We start from the raw sequence: 27,698 nt of genomic DNA on the forward strand, positions 1-27,698 counted from the left end.
AGGAAAATTTCTAAGCCGTATGAACTTTGTCAATTCCTACTATTACCTGGGTGTTTCTATTTAATATCCATCTTTCTCTTACTAGCTTGATATAAATTCTTGCTTAATTAGCCATCCATACTAAGAATTCAAATGCCACTATTATCTCAAAAGTATGATCTGATTATGATTGGTGGGTACTACATAAAACACAAGAAATGGGATTAGAATAGCATTTCCCCATTTATTTTTGAGGCACATATCCCAAAATGTGCATAATCCTTGTCTTTACCTCCCAAATGATAAATGCTGCTGATTTCCTTTGTTTATTATTAAAACCCCAACCTAAAGTTTGTGTTGAATATAAAGCAGATTTTAGTATATGAACTTACTGACTTTAAATCTTAGATTATTTCTGCTGAGATGTCTTTTGGTCATGGAAATTTGGGAAATAGACATTTTGAAATTATTTGAAAGGGAAAGAAGAAAATTATTTAAGTAACAAAAGCCTGAAGTTAAGGAAATAAAAGGCTGAACCGTCTGAAATTCTAAAGGAATGGTGAAGCTAGGCCGCATTTAAAGGTTCACTGATTGACAAATAGCATGCAGAAAACTAGTTTTCTTATTCAAAAGGCTTATCTAATGGTACCTTTTGTGTGAATTTACATGTGTATACCTGCCTGTTAAAGAGACCTGGAGGTCAACACTGGGAGAGTCTCTTCTCTCTCCATCTTGTGTCTTGACGCAGGTCTTCAGTGGAACGTGGATCTTACTGCTTAGGTTAGAAGGGCTGACCAGGAAGTTTTAGAAATATTTTTTCCTATCTTAACACCAGGGTTGCCACCAGGCCTATGTCAGGAGTGGAAGGTAATTCAGTTCCTCCTCATGCTTGTGAGGCAGGCACTTGATCAAGCTATTGCCTATTTAAAATACTTTTTAACACTTGATTCAAAATTCTAAAAAGCTATTTTAACAAAGATTTATCCTGTAGTCTGGAGATTTAAACGAGCTAGGGCTATTTTATTTAGCATATTTATGAAGCAGTTTTGTTTTGTTTAATGAAGAAATGAATCAAAAATACTTACTGAGGCTCGGCTTCTAGATAGATGGTTTGTGGGTATGTTGTGTGCCTGATGTTGTGTCATAATTTAAGTCGTTCTCAAAAATTACATTTAAAAAGATGATCCTGTTTTAAAATTGAGGAAGCAAAATAGGAAATAATAAGTCTAGCTAGGCTAGTTAGTTTTTAAAAATTCTAAACTGATAACATTAGAAGAAAGCACATACATACTTCCGGCCTACTCTCTGTATTGCACAGGTAGGATTTAAATATTTGAAAATTCAGATCCTTATTTTATGGGACAGGGTCCTAGGGTTTGGGGTAGTGTACTTTTTTTTTTTCCCCATCTTGAGTGTTAAGTACAGTGAGTATTTAGTAGGTAATAAAAGTTTGGGTTTTCCTGGGATTGGAAAGCTTTTTCTGTGGACTTGATAACGTTTTGTTGTTAGAGATAGGGTCATTCTATTATGTAGCCCTGACTGTCTTTAGGACTCACTATATAAACCAGGCTGCCTTCAAACTCAGATTCGTTTATGGAGATCCACTTGCCTTTCCTGGGGATTAAAGTCATGCATCTCTATACCCAGCTTGAAGACTGATGCATTTTTAAAAAGTTACTTGTTTAATACAAGATAGTTGGTTAATTTAAAAACAACAAAGTTCAGTTTTTAAAAAGAGTTGAATACTTGAAAAGAGTCTGTCCAAAGTAACTACTTAGAACACACCTTAAAACTTTAAGTTGAAGGTTGTACACCTAACATCCTGTAACTGGCTTCACTAAAAGTGCCTTTGACATAGCTGGTATATATGAAATAAACCTGAATTCTGTGTTTAGACTTAGACTTCACAATATCTTCTGTATGTGCAGTTGTTTCAAAATTGTGTATGTGTATATGAAGGCTGAGACATTTCCTGTCTCAAATATTCCTATAAAACAACTCACTTGCCTGAGTAATTAACATTTTTACCTAGTATGATTTTCTTTTAAGGTTTTAGGCTGAATGTGTGCGGAGAGACGTTCCTTGCCTTCCAGTGCCAGGAAAGGGCATTGGGTTCTCTGTATCTGGAGTTAGAGGTAGTTGTGAGCTGCCTGGTGGTGAGTGCTGGGATCTACTAGACCACCTCTCTAGCCCCTAATATTTTTTCCCCAGTACAGTATTTCAGTAAAACCAGTCAGGTTTAAGGTGAATTTTATCTTATTGAATATGTTGAAAATAGTATGGCATGTTTCTTGGCGAAGTGCATAAAGGAATCAAGATTATAGATGAGGGATCTTTGCTGTTTGAATACTATATAAGCAGCTGGCCCTATGTTTCAGAAGCAGAATGGCAAGGGTATAGAAGGACTATTTTGTCTGTTGAATTCACTTGTTAGCATAGTTCCTGAACAATTAGATGTTTCACTCTTATAGTATTTAATGGTCAAATTTACCTAATTGATAGAAGTGTTAAAAGTCTCTTGCTTACTGCCTTTTTCTTGAGATTCTTAGTCACTTTGAGGGTGTGCAATCTCTTCTTAATGTTGGATTATTTCAGAGTACATTCTTAGGATTTTATCATCAGAATTATATGCCAACCAATCCTAATTTTGGGGTGTCTTCCCCAGTCAAGATTTTCATATCCTGATGAACTCAACTGAGTGGGATCTACCTACCTGCCTGCTTCACTCATATGTTAACCAGATTTACTTAATTCTGATTTCGTGCTTTATTTTTTTACATCAAGAATTTTTTTTGCCATTATCTTTACTTTCCATTGTTTTTTCCATCTTTGCATTGTTGGATTATCCGTTCATTTGTGAACCAGGTCTTGATGCAGAGTCACGCTTGCTTTCGGCTTCCGATGTTACTCCTACTTTAACCTTAATTCTGGGATCGCCGGTGTCTTCCACCATCACCAACTGTCGCTTAATATCAACAGATTAGAGACATTTTAGTGGCATTATTTAAAAGTTGTATTTAAAATCTAATTTTTCACTGGGCTTGCAACTATAGCTGAGGTGGGATTAGTTGAACACATAAGATAATGTGGGTAACACAGGAAAGAAAAGGCTTTTGTTGTTGTTTTCCCAAAATACAATATAGGAGTAGTTACCATCGTGGGGGCTGAAGAGATGCTCAGTGGTTAAGAACACTGTTCTTTCAGGAGAATATTTGCTTTACAGCATCTACATGGTAGCTCACAAACCCAGGTTCTACATGCCTGTGTACAAGCGTATGTGTACACAAATGATTTCATTTTACTTAAGTTTCCAAAACTGAGTTTTTCTGTACCAGTTGAGTGGCAATTTTAAAGATTTTGAGTAGATTGAAGGAAAAAAATATAGAGAACTCAAATCCATGTCAGAATGGAACTTTGTCACTTTGCATGTAAGCTTTTGAAACCAAGACAACAAACAGCATTGCTTGTGTTTCCAGCATTAGGATGGAAAAGGCATTTTTCATGCTGCATTGCTCAGTATATGCTCTCAAAATTGTAAGTTTTTAACAACCATCATATATTTTTGAAGGTATGTGTATGTGTGTGAATACCACACATGTAGGTGCACAGAGACCAGAAGAGGGTGTCAGGTGCTGGAACTGAACCTGAGTCCTCCACAGCAGCCAGTCCTCTTTACTGCTGAGCCATCCCACTAGCCCTTTTACATTTTTGTTGGGATATATCACAACAGTTTAAAAGTGCTCCTGAAATTTCCTCATTTAAAAGAATATTGTTGGTGACTAGAGATGGCTCTGGTGTTAAGAGGACTTACACTAGGCCTAAGATCCATTCCCAGCCCGCATATCAGATGTCTCACAATAGCCTATAACTGCCATTTCAGAGAATCTGTTGCCCTCTGGCTTCTGTAGAGACCTAGATGAATGTAGTACATATCAACTCCTGCAGATACACATACATGCACAGAAATGACATTTTTTTTTTCATACTCTTGAATGGTCTCGGTTTTGTATAGCTTATGGTAAACTGCTAAAGAGCTTGCCTTGAGTGTGTGAGGCAGTTGTGGATTTGTCTCTAGGGTTACAGGAGAAAAAGAAGCAGCCTTGTCTTTATCCCATCTAATATAGTAGTGCATTACACTATTTGTATTTGTAAAGGTCTCATTTCCTGTTGTGTTTGACATACTAGCCATTAGTTTTTTCATGTAATCACAAAAATCTCAACATTTAAAGAGAAGTAATAGACCACTAGTATTATAAAAGAGATAAAATTATTGTGCTATCATGCCTTTCATGAATGTTGACTCTTAATTTAAGCCTTCTACTCACTCCTGGTTTGCACATCACATTTCTAATTTCTTAGTCCAGAGGTTATTGCCATAGCATAGCTGGTTAGCACATACCATGCAGTAAGCAGAAACAGCAAGTGTTATTTTCATTCACATAGGTTGGAGGAAAAGACCTCATTAAAAGGGTCTCATCTGAACCTCTATATCATTGACCTTTGTATGCAGGCCTTTAAAAGGGGGGTGTTTGTGTGAAAAGAATTAGGAAATGAGGCTTGCTAGTCTAATCATGTTAGAGAATTCTGTTAACTGCATGTGCTTTTTAGTAAGGAAACCAGAGCAGCATCTGCTAAGTATACAAAGTAAAAGGTCCTCTATACCAATTCTGACATTGAGTTTTGTGAGACCTGTCTTATGTATTCCAGACTGGCCTCACAGATCTGCCTGATTCTGCTTCCTGAGTGCTAGCATTAAAGGTATGCACCATTGTGCCTGTTGGTTCTGGCATATTTAATCCAGTAAATACCTTAAGTGGGAGGAGGCCTAAACCTGACCGTGAATTTATAATAGGGAAAATATGCAGGGATTTAATAGGCAGAGTCCAGTGGTCATTTTAGAAATCTGAATTTACTGACCTTTAAGTGTTTTTTAAATAGTGCAGGACATAACTGAGAATTTAAGTTGTATGTACTTCAATAAAGGGGGGATGAGTAGGAGTAATAGAGTACATCTTTAATTCCAGCACTTGGGGAGCAGAGGCAAGTGGATAAGATACTATATGGTCTTGGACTTAAAGTGTTTAACAATGTATTAAATGATAGAGTATTCATACTTGAAATCTAGGAATTTTTTTATTGTACATCATATACAATAAATCATCATATCTAAAATACATAGAATGACTATTAGTACTAAATTCAGTACTTAAGCTTAAAAACGCCTCTGGATTTCTAGACTACTGAGTAGAATGAATGGTATACCATTGCGTGTATTCTGGATATAGTGTGGTGTGTTGCTATTCTGTGGTGGTCATAATAGCTTTGTTTATGTAAGAAATAAATTAAGGATATACATTTTTAGTCTGAGGTGTGCTTCAAGTTTATCAGTGACATAGGCTTTTAACCCATTCTCCGCCCAGTTGGCAGCTACAGTCTCTCCTATTTGTGTGTGTAAAACTATCAGAAACGGGATGGTTGCAAACCCAGAACTTATCCTTAAATAATGGTTGCCTCCTAAACCAACAGAATGGAGATTTGCTGTATTGTGGATTTCCAACCAATGGGAGAAAGATGTCAAGGATTTAAAACATTGAGTCAAATCAGCATGTTTTGCCCTTTCTGGAAAATATATTATTAAAAACTGCTTTGGTTTTACTAGTTTTCCTGAATTTGTTACTTTACAATGATGATCTTTTAAATACACTTAATAAGAGCAATAAGATTCTATGTGTTCTTTGAGGTAGCTGTTTTTCTGGAATTTAAATTGGAAATTTCCCTTCCATTCACTTGATACATGCTTGAGGAAAGTGAGCTTATTCGGAATATATCCTGTATTTGTAAAATTGTTCAGTAAATTTATTGAGGAAAGATTAATATGTCAGTTGAATGAATTGATGTGATAATTTGATGGTACCAGCCAAGGTGATCCTTTATTGTATTTTAAAATCGGGAATTAAGCAAAATGTGTTATACATATTATTTGGCTACTTTGGAGGGATAAGAGGGTAGGATAACTAGCTAAAATTGGCAGATTGAGCCCAAACCAGGCAGAAATAATTTGGGCTGGAAATGTAGCTAGTTGGTAGATTGCTTGGCTTGGCCTGTATGAAGCTGTTAGACTACCACTGCTTTCTAGTTACTACTGCATTCAATCAGCCTTGTTTTGGTTTGTTTAATGACTATTTTCATACTTAAATGTGATGAATAAAGTATTATGTGCTTGTTAAATGCATTGTAGGTCATTGAAGATTCATACACACATAATGTTGGAGATGCATTTGTATAAATTGTGAAAATTGCATCTTCTACCTAGAAACATTGTCTTCCAAATGTGAGTTTTAAGAATAGGTAAAAATAAGGACTGAATTAAAGTGTACCTTAATTAGGAAATTTAAATATAAAATGTTAAGAGCATTTAGCTCTGAAGTGTTTGACATGGAACTGAAATTAGAATTTTGGGAAGAAAGAGGATTTAAGACAGACAAGGTAACATTTGAAGTGGTCTGAAAAGTTAGTTCATCAAAAGACATTTTGATGTAGCCTTGCCTAAGTTTATAAACTTTATTGCTACTTCTTTTTTTGTTCAGAGATCATCTATCTTTAGTATGGTTTTTTAAAAAAAAAAAAGTCTAACGATACAAACACATGCCTGCCAAGGTGACTGTTTTAGTATATGTATGTTAAACATAATGCTTAGCAAAGCGTCTTTCTGTATTTCAGGAGCTGGATTTAAGAATACTTAGGGTTTCTTTCTCCCCTCTGACATTGTCCTTGTTTCAGTGATTTTTATGTCCCTTTAAATGGGATTTTTAAAGGTTTGATACTTAAATGCATATCTTTTCATAAATTTTAGATTACATAAACTACCATTTTCTGTCTTGGTTTAGGAACTTAGTGATTTGGCCCGTGACCCTCCAGCACAATGTTCTGCAGGTCCAGTTGGAGATGACAGTAAGTGAAGTGTCTTTTTAATGACTAATTTCAGAAGGTTGTTATGTTTTTGGGATAATGAAGTATTTGTTTTGTTCTCCTTCTTCCTCTTTCTAGTGTTTCATTGGCAAGCCACAATTATGGGACCTGTAAGTATTCCTTTTTTTTTTTCTCTCCAGTTTTGCTTTTCATTGGAAATCCAGCATTCTCTTTATCACAATTTTAGTCTTTGGCCTTCATACATAGTTACTTAATATATTTCTGATATAGCATATTAATTAACACTGCTCTTTAAAGAAAATGAAATGTTGTTCCTTAAATGTGCACCTCTGATTATATCCTGGGGTACCATCTCTGCATCCACAAAATCCCTTGTTTTGCCTCAGTCTTAGTTTTCTAATGAAAAGCAGTTATTGAGCTTCTCTAGAAGGAAGGATTCTACTCAAAGCACCACAACTACCAAGAATGAATCTACAGTAATCATGTTCTTTTGGTTAATTTTTTTTTGTAAACCTAGAAATTTATACAAAATTTTAATCTATTTAGGTAGAACTTAATATTTTGAATGTACCAAGATTCCTTTCTATCCTGTGTAAATAAACTGTATGCTGGGTAACTGAATGTTCAGGATTGTGAATAACCACCTTAGTGTTTTCAGAGATTAGATTGATCTAAAACATCTTTGAATAAGGTTAAAAGGAATTTTAGGGTCTCTGAGTTTTATTGTATATCTTAGTTTCTTTTGTCAGGGGGTGTGGGGGAGCAGTAATGTAAATACTGTACTGGGTAGGAAAAAAATAGTCACTAGGTAATATTAATAATTCTAAACGAAAATATTTTTGGAAAAGTTTGACCTAGTAAGTGAGTAGTTAGATGGGTTAGCAAATACTTTCCAGGTTTAAATTGACTTTTAAAAAAACCTATTAAGTGTGTTTATTTTATTGTACATGTTCAGAGATCAGGGAATCACTTGGAAAAGTCAGCTCTCTACTTCTGTATAGGTCACAGGGATTGAGCTTAGTTGTCAGACTTAGTGGCAAGCTTCCTTCCTTACTCATGGAGCCATTTCCTGCACCCTTGGATTGACTTTTTTTTTTTTTTTTTTGAGACCGCAGTCTCTGGTTGGTTTCTCTTGAATTCTTTCCTCAGCATTCTGATTACCCATATTTCAGGATTGAACATTCACATCTAGTTCAGATTTCTTGATTTTTTTAAAAAAAAGTTACTGGCTTATTTAGGGTATGTTTTGTTTTAAACAGAGTTGTAGTAATGCTGTAATCTAGGGTGTCCTCAAATTTTCATTCCCTCCCACCTTAGGACCTGAAAGCTAGAATTAATACGCATGAGTCACCTTAACAACCTGGTTTTAATAACCTTACTCATTTGTAGCTCGATGAAAAGTGAGCAAGCACCTGCTGTATGGTGAGGGTAAAGGTACGACTAAACCATAGTTTCTGTCAGCCTTCAGGGACTGTAATATTGGGAATCAGGTAATTGACATATTAGAGTGTGAGATACTCAAGTAATAAAACACATAGTAGGAGAAACTCATGACTTTGACCAGTAGTCCAAGAGTACTTGTGAAATGTTAGAATCAAAAGTAGACTAAAATTTAAATCATGGGAACAGGCTGGTATTGGTTTAGCTACAAAGGCCACAGGTCTTTGTTTTTGGTTTTTCTTATTTAAAAGTGTCCTTTTGTTTTAATCACACTTGAATATGTTCTTGACAGTTACACAGTGACTTGTTTACTAAGAATGTTTGACATTGTTAAATTTGTTGCTTGGGAAATTTGCCCCTCTAACTAGACACTGTCACTGCACAGACATAATGATTTAGCAATGGGACAATAGCTACTGTCTCTTTTTTAGTGGCTTATATGCCTGTTGTCCTGGGCCCATTTCATTCATACTTTTTAGCTGTAGTGACTACACTAAAAAGAATTTGTGTTTTGGCTTCTAAGCATGTCTTTGTGAAATGCAGTTAAAAGCTGAGTGGGGCAGTGATATCACATAAGTTGCAGGTTGTCCACTGCATCTGGGTAATGTTTTCCTTTGGAGTACTACCTTAGGTCACATTGTGTGTAGAGATTGGGGGGGAGTTGTTTTTTTAATTTTTACTTAAATTTCTGTAAAAGGAAGCTTGAATATTATTATACTCAAATGCCCCTGGATCAATTGAAAATTCACACATAAATGCTTGAAGTAACTATGGCATTTGCTGTTTTTTGTTTGTTTTGTTTTTTTCTAAAAATAATTGGAACTACAAAGAGTAAAGAAGTGCCATTCCCATTAATGCTTCATATCATCAGAAATAAGTTACCTGTCTCGTGTGGTTAGCTTTTTCTTTAATTTGAAAGGTAGTTGGGATGGGGTTGGGGATTTAACTCAGTGGCCCTGGGTTCAGTCCCCAGCTCTGAAAAAAAAGGAAAAAGAAAAAAAAAAAGGTAGTTGGCAGAAAAAGATTTGGAAACAATAACTTCCGCCTTAGTCTGCGGCATTATACTATTGTCAGTAATGGACAGAGGATAATCAACTATAAATGAGGAAATCTGAGATAATCTATCAGTTTATAAGGGTTATTGATCCAACTTCACATTTTATTTTATACTATCACAGTTAATGTGATGTGTGAAACTTTTTCTTTTTAAGCTAAAATAGCAGTGGCCAAAAAGAAGCAGCTAGTTCAAGAAATTTTTAAGTGTGTGAGAGAGTGTGAGAGTGAGTGTGTGTGTGTGTGTGTGTGTGTGTGTGTGTGTGTGTGTGTGTGTGTGTGTGTGTGTGTGTGTGTGACTTCACTTTAAGATGTAACCAAGGCTGGCCTAGAAATTATAACCTTTGGCCTTGAGCTGCCTTCAGACTCCCAAGCAACCTCTTGCCTCAGCTTCAAAGCACTTGGATGATAAGCATTAAGAAGCCATGATGCCTGGCAATCTTTGAGTTCTTAGGACTGTGAATCAAATGAAAATAAAAGAATCATGTATGAGACCCCTATTTTCTGTTTTCTCTTGTGCTTTAGGAAGAATGGGATTGACACAGAAGTTTGAGATTTGAATGCATCTCATCAAGTAGACAAGTATATTTAGTAGGCTTGAAAATGTGCCCAGAAGTAAATAGATACAGTACAGAAGAAAATGAAAACTGTAAAACATGAGGGGGTCAGAGGTTAATGAGAATGGATCTGTAGACATATGCAAAATTATTGAATGTCATAGAGAACAAATACTTAGAGAACAAAAGTTAATAGGAACAAAACTTAGGATTCTAAATCTATTCAAATCTGAGATTTAAAATTTGATAAAAGTTGCTCAAAATGCCCATTATTTTTGTTCCCTTTGGGGTTTTGTCTTAATAGGGTGGGATTTCAGTGTCTTGTTGAGGTTTTACCCTTTAAGTTGTTTTTTTGTTTGTTGTTTTAGTGTTTTGCTTTACCTATAAATTTCAGCAGTAGATTTTTTTTTTAATGAAATTTTATTTATGCCTTGAGTATGGGTGTGCCGTGGTACCTATGGGAAAGTTAATGATAACCTCTTCCTTTGAGCCATTACCATCCCTGTGGATTCTAAGGATTAAATTCTGGTCAGCTGGTATAGAAACAATGCTGTCTTTCCCAACTGAGCCACCTCACCCACCAGCCCTGTGGATGGTTATTCAGAAGTCCTTGAATTAACATACGGTTGTGGGAAACCTAGAAATCTTAAATATACTCATGTCAAATAATTCAGGTCACATTCTGTATACCTTGTTTTTTCGGGGGGTGTTTTGTTTTGTTTTCCCCAATGTAGTTTTTGTGTGTTGCAGTGTTAGGTGGGTATTGTCGTTCAATGAGCATTTTACAGAGAGCACTAAAGACCTCTATCTGTAACGCCTTTGTTTGTGAAGAATAAAGCAGATGAGCCTGGGATAGCAAGATCTTGACTGAGAAAACAAATTGTTTTAATGTGTGGGCATAGTTTGGAGGTAAAGTGACTTCCTACTTAGCATGGACTTAGCCTTATGTTGAATCCCCAATACAATAAAACCAAAACAAACAAAAGACAGTAGGTCTTGGGGGCTGAAGAGATGATTCAGTGATTAAGAGCAGTAGAGGAGTGGGTGAAGCTTGATTCCCATTACCTCCTTGAGAGCTCACAACCACTATCTATTAACTCCAGTCCCAGGAGTCTCTGTTGCACTTTCCTGGCCTTTGCAGGCCCTGCACGCACATAGGCTTTTTTTTTTTTTAAATGGCAAGATATCCATATACCTAAAGAAGAAAAAACTAAAACTAGGATTCAAATAATAGTTTTTCTGTGCATGTGTTGTATGTTTTGTTTAGCCCTTTGTATTACTCATGTTAAAATTGCATTTATAAGTCTTTGTATCAAACCAATGAATTTTTCTAGAGGATTTGAAGTTAATGAACCATGTTCACTTTTTTTTCTGACACATAGAACTAGCAAATTGAGAAATCCATAAATCATACATGCATTTTTTTGCAAGTAGCAATTCTGATAGCTTAGTTTAAATAACTTTTAGGACATCTCTTTAGATAAATTCTTGTGAACTTTAGAGGCAGTTACTGAATTTAGTGGTTTTAAGAGTTAAACTCCCGTTTATAATTTATTGTTTGTACTCTCTAATGACTATATCTTTTGGTCTATTATATTTAATAGAATGTAAATAGTGGTGTCTATTTCTCGTTTTGTTGTTTTCGGTTTTTTGTGGGTTTTTTGTTTTGTTTTTATTAAAACAGAAAGTTTCAAATCTTTACATAGCATGGTTAAATATTTATGTAAACATTGTAATGAACAAAGGAGAAAAGGGCACTGGTAGTTTGAAATTTTTTTTTCTAGCTGTTGGCTTTCAAGAGTATGATAGATTGTATTAAGTTTAGAAGAAAATTTTTTGTGGTTCTATGAACGAATTTCAAGATACCAATTGGAAAGTCATCTTTGTCAGATGTTCTGCCTCTTGAAGGTATACTTTAATTACTGCTTGAAGTAGGTGTTCATTGTGTGGGTGTGGATGTGTGCATATTATGACGTGAATAGAAGTCACAGGACAAACTGAAGTCCATTCTCTCCTGTCACCTTTGTATATGGGTTTTAAGGGTTGAACTCAAGTTACCAGACTTGTGTGGCAAGTACATTTATCAGTTTAACTATCTCTTTTTTTAAAGGAATTATTTTGACATATTAAGCCTATTTTTCTCTTCACAGAATGACAGCCCATATCAAGGTGGTGTATTCTTTTTGACAATTCATTTTCCTACAGACTACCCCTTCAAACCACCTAAGGCAAGTATTGTCCTTCCAAAAATCTGTTAGTTTGTAGATTGTTTTAGAAGAATATAATGCTCATAAAAATTTAGGTTTCTGTATAATTGAGGCTTAAGCCTTGTATGTTTGGATGTTAAATAAAAATAAGTAATACATAGAGAAATGAGCTGCATTTGTGTGGATAATAATTCCTGCTAAAGACTATTCTAGAACTTTTTCATCTACTTTCTAAGAGTTAAAGGTTAGCAGTATACCACATACTGAAGTGTTTGTTACTTTGATGGTTTATTCTAACTTCTAAAAATTAGAGATTTGAACTCTAAATGTAAAACAGATTTGCCTTTTTGAAGTTGTAAGGCTCAAGTATTTCTATTAGTTATGCTAAGTGTTGGAATCTGGTAAGCTGAGCTGTAGAATCAACTTGCCCTATATGTTACCAAATGTCCTATTGCTTAGTGCACTTAGGTGACTACACTGTGAAAAGCTTGGTTGCTGGATCCATAACAACACCTTCAGTCCTGGTATTCTGTAGACTAAAGCAATAGAGTAATGAGTTCAGAGTCCTTGATTCCCCCACCCCCCTCAGAACTGTTAGTTCAAATTCATGGTAACTAGAAAAGCAATAGAGTAATGAGTTCAGAGTCCTTGATTCCCCCACCCCCCTCAGAACTGTTAGTTCAAATTCATGGTAACTAGAAAAGCAATAGAGTAATGAGTTCAGAGTCCTTGATTCCCCCACCCCCCTCAGAACTGTTAGTTCAAATTCATGGTAACTAGAAAAGCAATAGAGTAATGAGTTCAGAGTCCTTGATTCCCCCACCCCCCTCAGAACTGTTAGTTCAAATTCATGGTAACTAGAAAATAACTGCATTGAATTACAGTGTTTTTCTAACCATCTTTAGTCATGTTAAAAGCACAGTGCTCAGCAGTGGAAATATAATTTGAATATATACCTGTATCCTAAATACCCTTCCACAGATTACCTTTTGATAGTTAAGTTCTACTATTAGAGTTAACCTTCAAAGCTTAGTTAATGACATTTTGCCCCCTGAGGCTGATGTTGACTTTTTAAAATTAGCTTTTATTATCTAAAATTGATTCTGTTGAAATTGCTTTGATCTGTTCCTTTATATTTATATTTGATTCTCCTTTATAATCTCTCATTACTACGACCACTAGTGAGACTTAGTAATTTTAAGCCTTGCATTTTAAAAATAGGGTACTTGTTTTTATTTGTGAAAGCTATCTAAAGGTTGTGTCACGTGGTTTGTTTTTTAGGTTGCATTTACAACAAGAATTTATCATCCAAATATTAACAGTAATGGCAGCATTTGTCTTGATATTCTAAGATCACAGTGGTCTCCTGCTTTAACTATTTCTAAAGGTAAAATGTAGTTTCACTGTAATAGTTTTCAGTTACTGCAACTTTCTAGTAGTTAAGGGGCTTTAGACTTCTGCTTGGATAATATTTTTGCTATGCCAGCATTTTAATTGAAAGTTCTTACAAGGTTAGGAATGTAGCTCAGTTGGTCTAACATGTTTGCTTCGCATGCACAAAGTCCACTGTTTAATCCAGACCCCAGCCCCCCAGTGCTCTATAAATCAGGTGTGGCACATGCCTAAACAATAACACGTCTTGGGAGTAGGGGCAGAAGATTTAAAGTCAAGATCATCCTTGGTTGCATAATGAATCTGAGGCCAGACTACCATCTTAAAAAAAATAAAATAAAGTGGGTCTGGGTGTTTGGGGGTAGTTATTGCTTCATCAGTAAAAATAAACTTTAAGGGGATTTTTGTCAAAAGTTAAGATTATGTTGGTAGGGCATTTGCCTAGTAAGTTATTTTCATGTAATAGCAAAGTTTATTTTTAGTGTATATCTCATGCATATAGAAGCCAGAAGTGTCTTTCTCTTCTCTACTTTTATTCATTTATGTAGGTTCTGTCATTAAACCAGAAGTTCACAGTAACTCAGTGTCTGCCTGTCTCTACCCACCAATGCTAGGGTACAAGCACACATAGCTAGCTGTTCCCAGCTTTTAATAAACTGTTCTTTGGTACTAAACTGTTTAATTGTGGGCGGTAATGTGCATATGAATGCGATGTCTTAGAGTCCAGAAGATAATGCCAGATCCCCAGGAGCAGTTTGTGAGGGCACCGAGAAGTGGGAGCTTGGAAATCAAACCTCTGTACAAACAGTATGTGCCTGTAACTGTTGGGCCATCTTTTTCGTGAGAATAGGAAAATATAGTCAGGCACTATGTATGCCATTTAAATCTTTATAGCTTTCTACTCTAACACATCTGGTATAGATTTTCCATATGTTTTTTAACCTGTCTTCAGTTGGCTGTTCTTAACTATGTTGTTCTGTGTCTAGTAATTGTGAAATAGGGAATTTGGGGAGAGACTGTTACATAAAGACTGATCTTGTACTTCAGTCTGTTATACCTGACACATTCTAGATCTCTAGTATACCCTAGATGGAGAAAGTTCCTTGTTCCCTTCTGAATTCTGAATGACAAATGTTTTTTGACATTCCACTCTGCAAATTAAATTGTACACAAAACATTTTAAGGATGAGACTGCCTTTTAGTAATTAATTTTTTTATATTAGAATCACATTTTTAATGCGAGTGGTTATAATCTTAGGGTTATTTGATGTTTTAACTGTTTTCAGGCTCAGTCCTGTAGTTCAACATTTTTAAAATTTTGGAATAGTCATTAGCTTTTTACCAAAATGTTTTTTGAGTTTGGTAAAGGTAAATACAGAGTGAAGCAAGTATGTTAACCACACAGGCATTTCTCCATATACTTGTTCAATGCTTTTGAATCTTTACATGGATTTGGCAGTATTTTCCTTTTTTTTTTTTTTTTTTTTTTAGATTACTTTATTTTCTGTATGTGAGTTACCCAGACAACTGTCTTCAGACACAGAAGAGGGCACCACATCTCATTACAGATGGTTGTGAGCCATCATGTGGTTTATGGGAATTGAACTCAGGACCTCTGGAAGAGCAGTCATTGCTCTTAACCACTGAGCCAAGCCCCTATTTTTATTCTTTTAAGAATTTACAGTTTTGGGACTAATTTTTTAACTTCTTTGGATTTTTAATCTCTTCGTGTTTCATAATCTAAACGCCAGGTGTTCCTGTTTTCCCACCCTCTGCTAGGATGTACTCTTAATTCTGCGTTGTATTTCTACAAATGCAGACTGAATTGATGGGGATTTTGTTTTGTTCTTAAAAGTTAACTTGCTTTTTGACAGATTTTTAAGCTGACAAGTCAGAATAAGAAACGCTAACCTTTTCTAGTTACTATATTCTATAATTTTACTTAGCCCACTCATTTGAATTTGACATTGTATTTGCAGCTATGAGTTATTTTTCATTTTCATTTATCAAATTTTACAGGATAAAATTTCATCAAACTACTTCAAGCATTTACATACCACATAGTCTTGTGTTGATATAGGCGCCTAGAGTGTAATAGGCATTCAAAAAATCTGTATTGTACAATACTTGGCATTTTCTAAGTCTGTATCCAGAACAGGCCAGAGTAAGAGAACTGAAGCTTCACCCTGCACTACAGAAACACTGTCATTTGCACCAGTCTCTAGGGACATTGTTTTTCATTTCTTACTCAAAGAAATAAAGCAGCTCTCGTAGTTTTTTGAGAAACTTTTCTAAGGTAGAACAAAGAATGGGTCTGTTTGTTTTTGTTTTGTTTTCCTCGGTTTTGGTGTTTGTTTTTTCTAAGCCTTGACTCTATTACAGTACTAGAGTTTTATATCCCCTGAAAGTACTAAGAAAATCCTTAAATTTTGATGTCTCTTACATAGGGTTCCTCTTCCTCTTCCACCCCCCCCAATCCTCCACCCCAATTCTTTAAGAACCAAACTGATAGGATGTCGTTTGACTACTACCTTTAAAAACCTATATTTGGCCTAATCATTACTGACTTTGGTGCTATCAGAGGTTTCATTTTTAATACTATTTATTTATAAAAACTTAATTGTAGAACTCTCTGGGGATAGTGCAGAGTAATAAAATTATGAGGTCTAGAGGTCTACTATTTGCTTGTCTAAACACCTGAAATTGGATTTTTTTCTTCCTCCTTATATATAGTTCTTTTATCCATTTGTTCACTGCTATGTGATCCAAACCCAGATGACCCCCTAGTGCCAGAGATTGCACGGATCTATAAAACAGACAGAGACAAGTAAGTATGCAGTTGTTTGATGAGTGGCTATGAACAGTAGTTTTACTTAGTGAGTTGAGCTTTATTTCTGCTGAAGTTTGTGACAGTACCTTTTTATATTTGTCCTGTTAAGCTAGTTACTAAAATACAATTAGAAGCGGTAAGGGCCAGCGTAATTAGAAGTTTGAAGCTAGTCTAGGTTACCTAATGAGACCCTGCCAAATAAATGATCATAGCATTATGTGATAGTGGCTCCTTTGAAGTGTTTGTTTTCTAATGTGTTAAAACCTTGCTTAATTATTCAGTTTTGGGAAATAAACTCGTGTGTTTCTCTCAAAAAGGAAAAAAAAGGCCAAGAAAGAAAAAAAAATACTAATGTAAAAATTTTGGTCTAAATCTATCAATAATTTGATTTATCTTTATGTTCAGCTTAACCATTTAACTTTCATATGTTATAATTAATGCTAAGTGTGCTTATTCAATTAGGTACAATAGGTTAGCAAGAGAGTGGACAGAGAAATACGCTATGTTGTAGGGTAAGAGGATCTGCACTCTATGGTGCGCTTCTTTATGGTACTGCCAGCACTTGAGTGCCGCATGCTCTGAAGCACTATACTAACCAACCAAAGGCAACAAGACATGGCAGTTTCCTGAAAACTACTTAACTGCTTGATCTGTTTTTTGGAAGTTATACTTTGTCTTCACTACTGCTTGGGATTCTTGCATGGCAAAGCAGTTATATAGCTTTAGTAAGAAGTAGAAGTATAAATTATCTTTATCCTTCATTAAATTACCATTATGTTTAAATTTAAACATTTTGTGTCAATACTATATGAAATGTGGTGGTTTTACTCCGGATTTTACCAGGAAGATACTAGTAATATAAAGGGAAACACTTAAACCTCCAGTTACTGACAAGCATGCATTAATGTTAGCTGTATTCTGTGGCTCTTTGTATGCTAAACCAAAACAAGTTTGTTTTAAAATGCTGGCTGTTTGAAGAGGGTTTTCTAAATGCCATAATTCTAAATTGGTAGAGTTTTTATATGTTGAGCTGTTTCAAAGAGTTGAACTCTATTACTTGGTTTGAGATGAAACTATAGTGAAACTAAGTTTTCCCCTGTTTATTATGTACTCATTTCTTAGGTATTGTCACTTTTTTGGTTGGGGTAAAGTATCCTGTATTATAATAGTGTTCTATAGTAGGGTTGTGGATGGAGATGGTATTTGTCAGTACTGGTGATATTCCTCAGTGATCAGCCTGGGTCTCGGATGAGTTAGCTGTTGATCTTTTTTTTTTTTTTTTTAAGATTTATTTATTTTATTTATATGTTAGTACACTGTAGTTCTCTTCAGACACTTCAGAAGAGAGCATCCCATTACAGATGGTTGTGAGCCACCATGTGGTTGCTGGGAATTGAACTCAGGACCTCTGGAAGAGCAGTCAGTGCTCTTAACCACTGAGCCACCTCTCCAGCCCGCTGTTGATCTTTTTTAACCAAACTGTGGTTGCACTCCTAGAGATTGCCATTCCTCAGTAGATCTCAGTGAAGATTAGTAGCAATCACTGCTACTAAACTTTTATTTAACATAAAGTCCATTGTTTTTAATCATCTGTTTTAATGTATTATTCTCTGCCTAAGTTTCAAAGGCACTTTCTCTCAATACCCAACTGACTTCTTGATCTCTCAGTTTCAGATTCAGTTTTTCAGTAACTGAGAGTAAGCATCGTTCTAGCATTAGCCAAAATTTGTATTGATACATATAACATGTGTATGCATACTATAATGTGTCAGCATGTACAACCAACTTGGAAGCTTGATAGAATACTACCTTGGTATAATGGTGGAGAGGTCTTTGTAACCCTCCCAGTCTCAGCACCACTGTGTTTATTAAGATAACACTTCATGGCTATTTCCACCACTGCTTTTGAATGCCAATGTTGCTATTTCTGTCCCTTGTTGACTTTTGTTCTAACCATAGCCTTTACAGGTGATGTAAAATGAATCCAGAGGTAAAATAGAAATATTTTCCTTGCCTTTACAATACTAATAGTTCTTTATTTTAATTTTATTTTTTAAATAGCTTGTTTGTTTATTTACAGGTACAACAGAATATCTCGGGAATGGACTCAGAAGTATGCCATGTGATGCTACCTTAAAGTCAGAATAACCTGCATTATAGCTGGAATAAACTTTAAATTACTGTTCCTTTTTTGATTTTCTTATCCGGCTGCTCCCCTATCAGACCTCATCTTTTTTAATTTTATTTTTTGTTTCCCTCCCTCCATTCATTCACATGCTCATCTGAGAAGACCTAAGTTCTTCCAGCTTTGGACAATAACTGCTTTTAGAAACTGTAAAGTAGTTACAAGAGAACAGTTGCCCAAGATTCAGAAATTTTTTTAAAACTGGAGCATGTGTATTATGTGGCCAATGTCTTCACTCTAACTTGGTTATGAGACTAAACCAATCCTCACTGCTCTAACATGCTGAAGAAGCCATCTGAGGGGGAGGGGGATGGATGCTGAGCTGTCACATCAAAGGAAACAGCATTATTCCAGCAGCATCCATTCTTGTCTAAACCTTCCACTGTTAGAGATTTGAGGTTACATGATATACTTTATGCTCATAACTGATGTGGCTGGAGAATTGGTATTGAATTATAGCATCAGCAGAACAGAAAATGTGATGTATTTTATGCATGTCAATAAAGGAATGACCTGTTCTTGTTCTACAGAGAATGGAAATTGGAAGTCAAACACCCTTTGTATTCCAAAATAGGGTCTCAAAACATTTTGTAATTTTCATTTAAATTGTTAGGCTTGGAGCTATTAGTTAATCTATCTTCCAATACTGTTTAATATAGCACTGAATAAATGATGCGAGTTGTCAATGGATGAGTGATCAACTAATAGCTCTCCTAGTAATTGATTTATTTTTCTTCAATAAAGTTGCATAAACCAATGAGTTAGCTGCCTGGATTAATCAGTATGGGAAACAATCCTTTGTATAAATGCAAAGCTGTTTTTGTATATACTGTTGGGATTTGCTTCATTGTTTGACATCAAATGATGATGTAAAGTTCAAAAGAGTGAATATATTGCCATGTTCAGTTAAAGTGCACAGTCTGTTAACAGGTTGACACATTGCTTGACCTGATTTATGCAGAATTAATAAGCTATTCAAATAGTGTAGCTTTAATACGCTGCACATGATTCTGGCAGCCCTAGAGTTCATAAATGGACTTGGGACTCAGCAGTTTTGAAACGTGTATATGGAGTTTAAGAAATTTATTTTCCAGGTGCATCCCCTTCTAACTAAAATTTTCTTCATCTTGTACACTTAACAGCTGAAAAAGATATATATATATATAACTTGGGAGTGATAATGGGTCAAAATTTACAAAATAAAGTACTGTTTTGGTGTGGGAGTTGTCATGAGGCTGTGTTGAAGTGACTTAACTGTGGGATGTTGGTATCCATTGAGATGGATTTGTTCAGCCATTTACATTAATGAGCATTTAAATGCAACAGATCATTTCGGGTGACTTTAACATGAATGAATAAAAAAGTCAATGCTATTGGATTGTTTATTTGACAAGTGCTCTCTGTGCCACTAAACCTTACATAGTAATAGGGCATTACCAGTCTTCACCCTAATTCTGAACCTGTAGTTTAACCTTTTTTCTAGCTTTGATTTATCCATTGCTTTATTTCTTGTATTTGGTTTCTAGCACATGTGATTTCCACTTCATATTTTTGCACTGCTTATATTTACGTACGTGCAATCTTATTCCTTGTCTACATACAGATGTGGAAAGCTAGAAATAAATGTAAAAGCTTAATTTTTTATAAACATTTAAATATGTAATTTGGACATGATTTGTTACTTAAGGTTCTTCTCTAAGCTGGAAGTGAGGTGCATGCCTTCTGAAGATGGTCTGACTTTACTCTGTAATAAGTATTTACAGTGGAACACCAATTCAGCTATATAGTCTTCCCAATGAATTTCTCCTTACACCCATTTTACCTTTTGCTTAAATTGTGGGTTCTTCAGGGTAAATGTCATGCTAATTAAAACTTTGGGGTTCAGATCAAGTGTTCCCACAAGGGTAAGAACAGTATTCTTTGACTCTTAAAAAGAAATCCTTTCTGAAACTTGTATTCAAAACAGTTTTATTAGGCCTGTGTCTTGAAAGCCGGATATGACAAACATTTTTATAAAGCAGTGGATCTCTAGTTGGCTTTCAAATTGCTCCCAACCACCACCTTTGGTATTCACAGAGATGACTTCCTTAAACCATTGGTTGTCAGAATTAATGGGTATGTCCAGTTCTCTATCTTTGACTTGATGCTTTATAATACACCATTTCATATGTCGCTTCTAAGGGAATAAGCCATAGAGGCTTCTCCAGGTTTAAGAGAACAGAGTACCTGGAAAACCAACATTCTGAATGTATGGACACTGGACATGGGGTTACCCATGAGGCTTTCAAAAGAATCCAAGAATTTGCTCTCTACCCTACCCAGTAGTGTGATGGCATCACTAGTGCCAGGTATAGGACTAAAGTGAGTATTAGGTTGAATATTGATGTAGACTCTTTGTGTGTCCTATACCTCTTAATGCATAAATTCTTAAATTTGTCTTTAGAGTCCAGTTGGCCTGTTAATGGTGAATTTCCTTTGACTTTTTCTTGGGCAGGTTTGCAATGTGATAATCAGATTTTTTTTTTTAAATGACTAGTTTGTTTCCTTGTGTGGGTGTACTCACATTTAAAAGTATGAACCACGGTTAACTAGTGGTCTCAGGGGTAGTGAAACACTCACTTTTTATTTACTGGGTTAGTTGAAGTATACTTTAAACGCTGATTATGATGTTTTCGTGATTTGGGGGTGGGTAATACTAAAATTAGTCATGTTTTATGTTCACATAACTGTTCAATGACTGTTGGTTACACTTTTCAGTGAATTTGTCTTCTATTTTATGAGGAACCCAGTGCAAGTCACTAAATGTTGTCTAGTAGTGACATCTGCATAAGACTTGTAATAGCTAAAGTTAATTAAGCTTAAAGGAATTGTTACCATTAAAGTCTGTGTTTAAACACACTTTGGTCTTACTCAGTAATTCCAGCTACCATAAAGTCTGCACTTGAATTTAATACTGTATGACCTCAAGTTTTGAATATAACGTTGAAGCTGGTGTCATAAAGAAAACGGGTATAGGGAGGAGTAGTTCGGTGGCTTTCAAAACTATTCAGAACCATGGTCATTTTGATATTTTAGAATACAATCCAGTGGGTCTGGCCTGATGTGGAGCCTAGCAGCTTGTAAAGACCAACAAATGGTGCAAACGTCTGTAACTGACAGTAGATACTTGTAGCTATTACAGAGGTCTACTCATTAGACCAATTGCCTCGCTTCTCACAGTGTAAGTTGAGGTTTGGAGTTAGTGTTTGTGTTAATTGTACTGTAATGCAGATAATAAAGTAGTTTGCCCAGTGTAGTGAGGAAAAATCAATGGTAAATGGAAATGGCATTTGGCAGCAACAAATGTTCTAGAGTGCAGTGTTTCTTAGACAAGGAAACTGGGAGTCTGGCCACCATTTGTCCCGTTCCTTTACTACTTTGACTTTTGTTTTTAAGGGTATTTAATGATTAACTCAGACACTCAGTCTGCCCGTTTTTTATTCATTTTTTTTTCTTTTTTTCGGAGCTGGGGACCGAACCCAGGGCCTTGTGCTTGCTAGGCAAGCGCTCTACCACTGAGCTAAATCCCCAACCCCTTTTATTCATTTTTTAAAAAAAAATAATTTATCACAACCAAGTTGGATTGTATCACATTGTATCACAAATGCTTTTCATGCCCCTTGGTGTTTAGGCCAAACAAAGGGCTAGTCTATCACTTGGCATCCTATTGTAATACACCTGGCTATCTAGAGTCTCTGGAGACAAAACTGCCTCTTAGGCCTCAAATGTAAGTACAGCACTGACCTGAAATGGACATCTTAACTTTCCAGTCAAAATGATTATTCTTAAAGTTCTGCCCTAAATCATTCTAACTGTGATAGTGCTATTTTAAAGTTTTGGCTTGTCTCCTCACATGGATGGTGTTTTGGCCAATGGTGCCGTGCCATGGTATTGTTGACTTGAGACAGCCTAGAGTTTACTTAATGTAGACCAGGCTGGTATAACCCTAGACTCTCCGACATACCTGCCTCTTGCTATGGTTAAAGGTATATACTACCATGCCCATTCTAGTCCTGGTATTCCAGTAGCATTTGTAATATCACATAAACTTTATGTGATCTCTCTTATCACTAGTATGAGAGGTTAAGTTCACCCTGGTCCCTGCAGACACATAATGGGCTTCCTCTATATGGTCAGATGTTAATTTCATACCACATTTTATATGCAGCTTTTTGCCTTATATGTACATTTCTAATGTCAGCAACGTTTCTTGACCATTTTATTTTATACAGTGTATCAACTGTAGAGTGCATTGGCGCTGTTTTCCCTGTGTGAAAGGCATACTTAATGCTGATTGAGTCCATCCTAGAGTGTAAACTCCATGAAGGCAGGTTCTGTGTTACCCTCGTATTGAATGCTTTGAATGTTTTTAGGTAGTTTTCTACACCTAAATGACAATGTGTGGTTACAATCTCAGATTTCTACACTATAACCTTTACTGTCTATAACAGGGCTTTTCACCCCAATTTTTTTAACAGTATATAGGTATACAAACCAAACACATAACTTTAAATATTCTTGAAAGATAAGTCATCTAAGTGGGTGTCTTTATTTTGCATGAATCTTGCGTGGGTATTGTGATTACAAGATGTAAAGCATCAAGTTGAAGTTTTTAATTTCAGATCAGCAGCAGTGAGAATGCTACCCACAAATACAAGACAAATAATGGCATAAGTATATTTAGGTCCATTTCACAACTTGTTGGAAAATTTGCCCTAATCTCAAGCCAAATTTCCTCAACAGTTTTTAAACAAGTTGCCAAGTATAACCAGTTTTAAAAACTGAAACATTACAACACAGACAATTGATTGCATGCTAGGTAGTGGTAGGAGAATTCCGAATTCCTGTTTTTTTATGATGCTGATTGAGCTAGAAGTGGTCATGGGTAACTTTCTGTAAGAGTAGAAAACTACAGCAGATAAGGTTTATAAAACAGGTATCCTTTGCTCTGTGTGTGGCCTGCTACATGCAGTGCATGTTGCACACAGAACCAGTGTGGAGTAAAGTGACTCAGGAGAGCACTGCCAAAAACACCCAGATTCCTTGCAGGCTTAACTGGGTGCACTTAACTTTCTCCCTTGCTTTCTCTTGGTTGCTGTGTTTTTGTGTTTACTGTTGATCGTGTTTGTGCCCCCCCCCCCATACTTACCATGTGGGATTCTGACTCAGTTTAAGAGTCTCAGCTCTAGAGTACTGTAGATGAAACCGCAGCATAGACTTTTTATTAGTACAAATTACAAACTGGACAATTTTATAAAACATTTTGGGAATAACTTGTAAATGTCAGTTATCTCTTTTGAAAGAAATGATTCAGTTGTGCACACTTGTCTTAATAGTTGGGAGGCAGAGGTTGGGACCATCACAAATTGGAAGCCAGCTTTGTTTACATAGCAAGACCCTATGGGGCTGTAGGAGCATTCTCAAGGCCAAACAAAATTTAAAACAAAGATCAAGCAGGAAACATACCCAGGTAGTTTCCTTGAGCTCTTCCAAGTCCCAGGTGTGTTTTCAGTGGTGTCATTTTCTCTATGGACACATCCTTGTTACAATTAGAAGTCTATTAACTTCAGTTTTGCTGTTGTGCTCAAAATTCCCTTAGAGAAAAATTTGAAGTAAGGCTTAGGTGAATATAGCCAAAATAGGTGGTCCTGGAAAACCCAGAGTATTTAAAGTGGTTCTAAATCAGCTGAAGAGTACCTTACAAGAACTTGGTGGCCAACAGACTGAAAATGACAGTAGCCTTGAAAAGCACAACTTTTCAAGATAATAGAGATGACTGGGCACTTAAGCCCAAGCAACCATGATGAGCAGCTCCCACCACCAGCTGTGAAGACTTTGACCCCCTCTTCTGGTTTCAGTGAGTAATTACCAAGTACGGCATATACACATGATCCACATTAAAAATCTTTATAATCTTTGAAATGGGAGACGTTAAACTTTGAGAGAGACGTGGAGCTGGTAGAGAATTCGCATACAAACCACGTAATTAAAGTTATAGGATACAAAAACCAAAAATTTTATAACAAGTGAAATACTAGGAATTACAATACTTGAGAATAAGTTATCAAAGGTGTGCAAAACTTGCACACTGAAAATGAAAACAATCTAAGTCCAAAGGTGGAAATCTTGTGTTTATGTATTCAATTTAAGGTGTTGAGATAATATGTTTAAAGCAATCTAGATTCGGTGTTACTTCTGTCAAAGGCAAAAGAATCAAACCACGTTTCTAGTCTCACCAGAAGCTAATAAAGCTACACTAACCAAAACGGTTGATTGGAGGGAAAAAGCATAGGCCTTGAAATAGCAATGAGGAGCCATGTGTTTCTGCTCAGTTCACATCTCACATGATAGAGCAAAGCCATTCACATGGGAAAGACACCAACAAAGTACTGAAACAGCCAAGTAAATACATAAAAATGTGCTTGGGCCTCTGCCTTACATCACCCTAGAAGGATTGACGTGGAATGGATTGAAGCCCAAGCCAGGGGTGGCGATGAGGCTCACCTGTGATCCTAGCACTTCATAGGCACAAGCAGAAGAATACTCAAATTGAAGGCCAGCAGTTGTGCAAATGTACAGTATAAAAACCAGTTGCAGGTTTTATGTTAAGAATCTAAAATCCAAAAGTATGGGGCTGGAGAGATGGCTCAGTGGTTAAGAGTGCTGATTGTTCTTCCAGAGGTCCTGAGTTCAAATCCCCTGCAACCACATGGTGGCTCTCAACCAATGCCCTCTTATGATCTGTCTGAAGAGAGTGACAGTGTACTCACATAAATAAATCTTTTTAAAAAAATCCAAAAGTATGAAGGATTTGTTAAAAAAAAAAATTTTCTCCAAAAAAAAAATGGGCAAATAGCCAGCAATCGTGAAAGAAGGTTGGACGACATCGTCAGTGAAGAGGCAATGAAATCACAAGGGTAATCACACCACAAGGGTGATGAAAACAAGCATTTAAGCAAGTAGGAATGAATCCTCATGTGAATTTCTTCATAACTACTGAAGGGTTGAAACGAACGAATTTGAGTTTCCTATTTTTAATAGTTTTTTAGTTATAAGATACTAGAATGTAGTTAGATCTTAAAATCATTAAGAAAACAAAACTAAAGACACCACATTATATGAACAATCAGAATAGTTACATCTACAAAAACAGCTGATGCGAGCCTGGCACCAAGAAGGAAAAATGGGAAGTGATTGTCTACTAAGAACAGGAGTCTCCTTTGTGCAAAATAAAAATGCCCTGAGTAATAGCTATGGAACATATTAAATACACTGAAATATAACCTTTATAATCTTAAATGGTTACTTTTATATCAATCTCCCTTTTAAAATACATCAGCATAAAGGATAGATAAACCATAATTTTTTGGTTTCCAATTTCTGTTATAAATTCTTTACATATGTCAACATGTGAAAAATTAATTTTAAAAATATTTATTTTATGTGTATATGTTTTTGCATAGTAGGTAAATGCACCACATGTGCCTGATACCCAGGTCAGAAAAGAGCATCAGATCTCCTTTGAAACTGGAAATAGGATGGTTGTGAGCCCACCACATGGGTGCTTGGAACTGAGCCCAGGTCCCCTGAAAGAGCAACAGACACTCTTAACCACTGAGCCATCTCTCCAGTCCTATAAATCAACTTTAAAACCTAGTAACTTGTAGTATGTTTATTATGGTATGATTATAACACTATCCCTACATTTTATAAGTAAGAGCTTGAGGAAAAAGCTAATTCTCATTAAGACTAAGCCACTGGGGTTGGGGATTTAGCTCAGTGGTAGAGCGCTTGCCTAGCAAGCGCAAGGCCCTGGGTTCGGTCCCCAGCTCCGAAAAAAAAAAAAAGAAAAGAAAAAGAAAAACCACTACCCAAAGACTATATATGGACTGACCCTGGGCTCCAAATTCATAGGTAGCAATGAATAGCCTAGTAGGGGCACCAGTGGAAGGGGAAGCCCTGGTCCTGCCAAGGCTGGACCCCCAGTGTACAGGATTGTTGGGGGAGCACCCATATAGAAGGGGAGGGAGAGAGGTTAGGGGGATGATGGCCTGGAAACCGGGAAAGGGAATAACATTTAAAATATAAATAAGAAATACCCAACTTAATAAAAATGGAAGAAAAGAAAAGATTTAGGCAGAGATATTCATCTTCCATAACCTTAGCACCTAACCATTATGGTGTATATTAAACTAAAACCAGAGGACTGTGGAGATAGATCAGTTTGCTACACAAACATGAAAATCTGCGTTCAGTACCCAGCACACATGTAAAACTCCTAATGTGGTGGTACATTCTTGTAATCTCAGTGCTGGGAACTAGAGACTGTTGGCTGGGTCCCTGGGACTTGCTAACCATAACTCAACAAATCCCAGGGTCCCTTTTTCAATAAAGGTAGATGACTCCTGGGAGTGAACAACACCTGAGGCTGTCCTGTGGCCTGCTCACATATATGCATATGTATTTGCAGTCCAGTGCCTCTCCACACATGCACAGTCATCTACATTCTCAACACAAATAGAGAAATGATGAGCACGATACAAGTAGAATGCTAATAAAAACTACACACTACTTCTACAGGTTAAAAAGTTGAATAATTAGTCTTAGAAGATAGGTTTAATGGCCTGAAAGGTGTAATTCATGAAGGCATTAGAACTTCAATATATAAAGTAATTTTGAGTGTAGTACAAGAAATGAAGAAAGCCTTTAAGAAACACGAAGATAGGGGTTGCGGATTTAGCTCAGTGGTAGAGCACTTGCTAGGTAGCGCTTTAAAGTTGGTGTATGGTTACACTTCCTCAATAAAGGACATTGGAGAGAGACTGCAGGAGGTGGATCCTCTAGAAATTTCCTCTAGAAAAACTGAGAATTGGCTGGCAGGAGTATGGAGCCAGTATGTGTCTATGTACAAGTCCTTGCAGCACTGGCTGTAGGATAACCTCTCTGTGCCTCTTTGACAAGTTTTTGCATGGCCTACACAGAGCTGCCTGTTGCCTGGGCACCCACAGTCCTAAAGTCATCTGTGGGCAGTGATATGATATATGCATACTAACTTTGCCCAAAGGATCTACAGGTTCTGCTCCCCC

General features: G+C 36.2%; 1 protein-coding gene across 11 annotated transcripts in view; it reads left to right on the plus strand.

The window, feature by feature from the left end:
- Ube2d3 (ubiquitin-conjugating enzyme E2D 3) overlaps window positions 1-19,946 on the plus strand; it is a 29,681-nt gene extending 9,735 nt beyond the window's left edge. For 4 of the 11 annotated variants that reach the window (XM_087635262.1, XM_087635251.1, XM_087635246.1 and 1 more), the window contains exons 3-9: window positions 6,867-6,930; window positions 7,027-7,058; window positions 12,110-12,187; window positions 13,448-13,553; window positions 16,292-16,385; window positions 16,851-16,900; window positions 18,469-19,946. In XM_087635262.1, coding sequence (XP_087491388.1) covers window positions 6,867-6,930; window positions 7,027-7,058; window positions 12,110-12,187; window positions 13,448-13,553; window positions 16,292-16,385; window positions 16,851-16,899 — 423 coding nt within the window. In that variant the 3' untranslated portion in view covers window position 16,900; window positions 18,469-19,946. Of the gene's footprint in view, window positions 1-6,866; window positions 6,931-7,026; window positions 7,059-11,294; window positions 11,868-12,109; window positions 12,188-13,447; window positions 13,554-16,291; window positions 16,386-16,850; window positions 16,901-18,468 lie in introns of those variants that run through there. The other 7 variants (XM_087635276.1, XM_087635273.1, XM_087635271.1 and 4 more) reach the window with 4 other exon arrangements.
- The last annotated feature ends 7,752 nt before the right edge of the window (window positions 19,947-27,698 follow it).

Source organism: Rattus norvegicus, chromosome 2, assembly GCF_021556685.1.
Source record: "Rattus norvegicus strain SHRSP/BbbUtx chromosome 2, alternate assembly SHRSP_T2T, whole genome shotgun sequence".
In the NCBI taxonomy this organism is placed as follows: domain Eukaryota; kingdom Metazoa; phylum Chordata; class Mammalia; order Rodentia; family Muridae; genus Rattus; species Rattus norvegicus.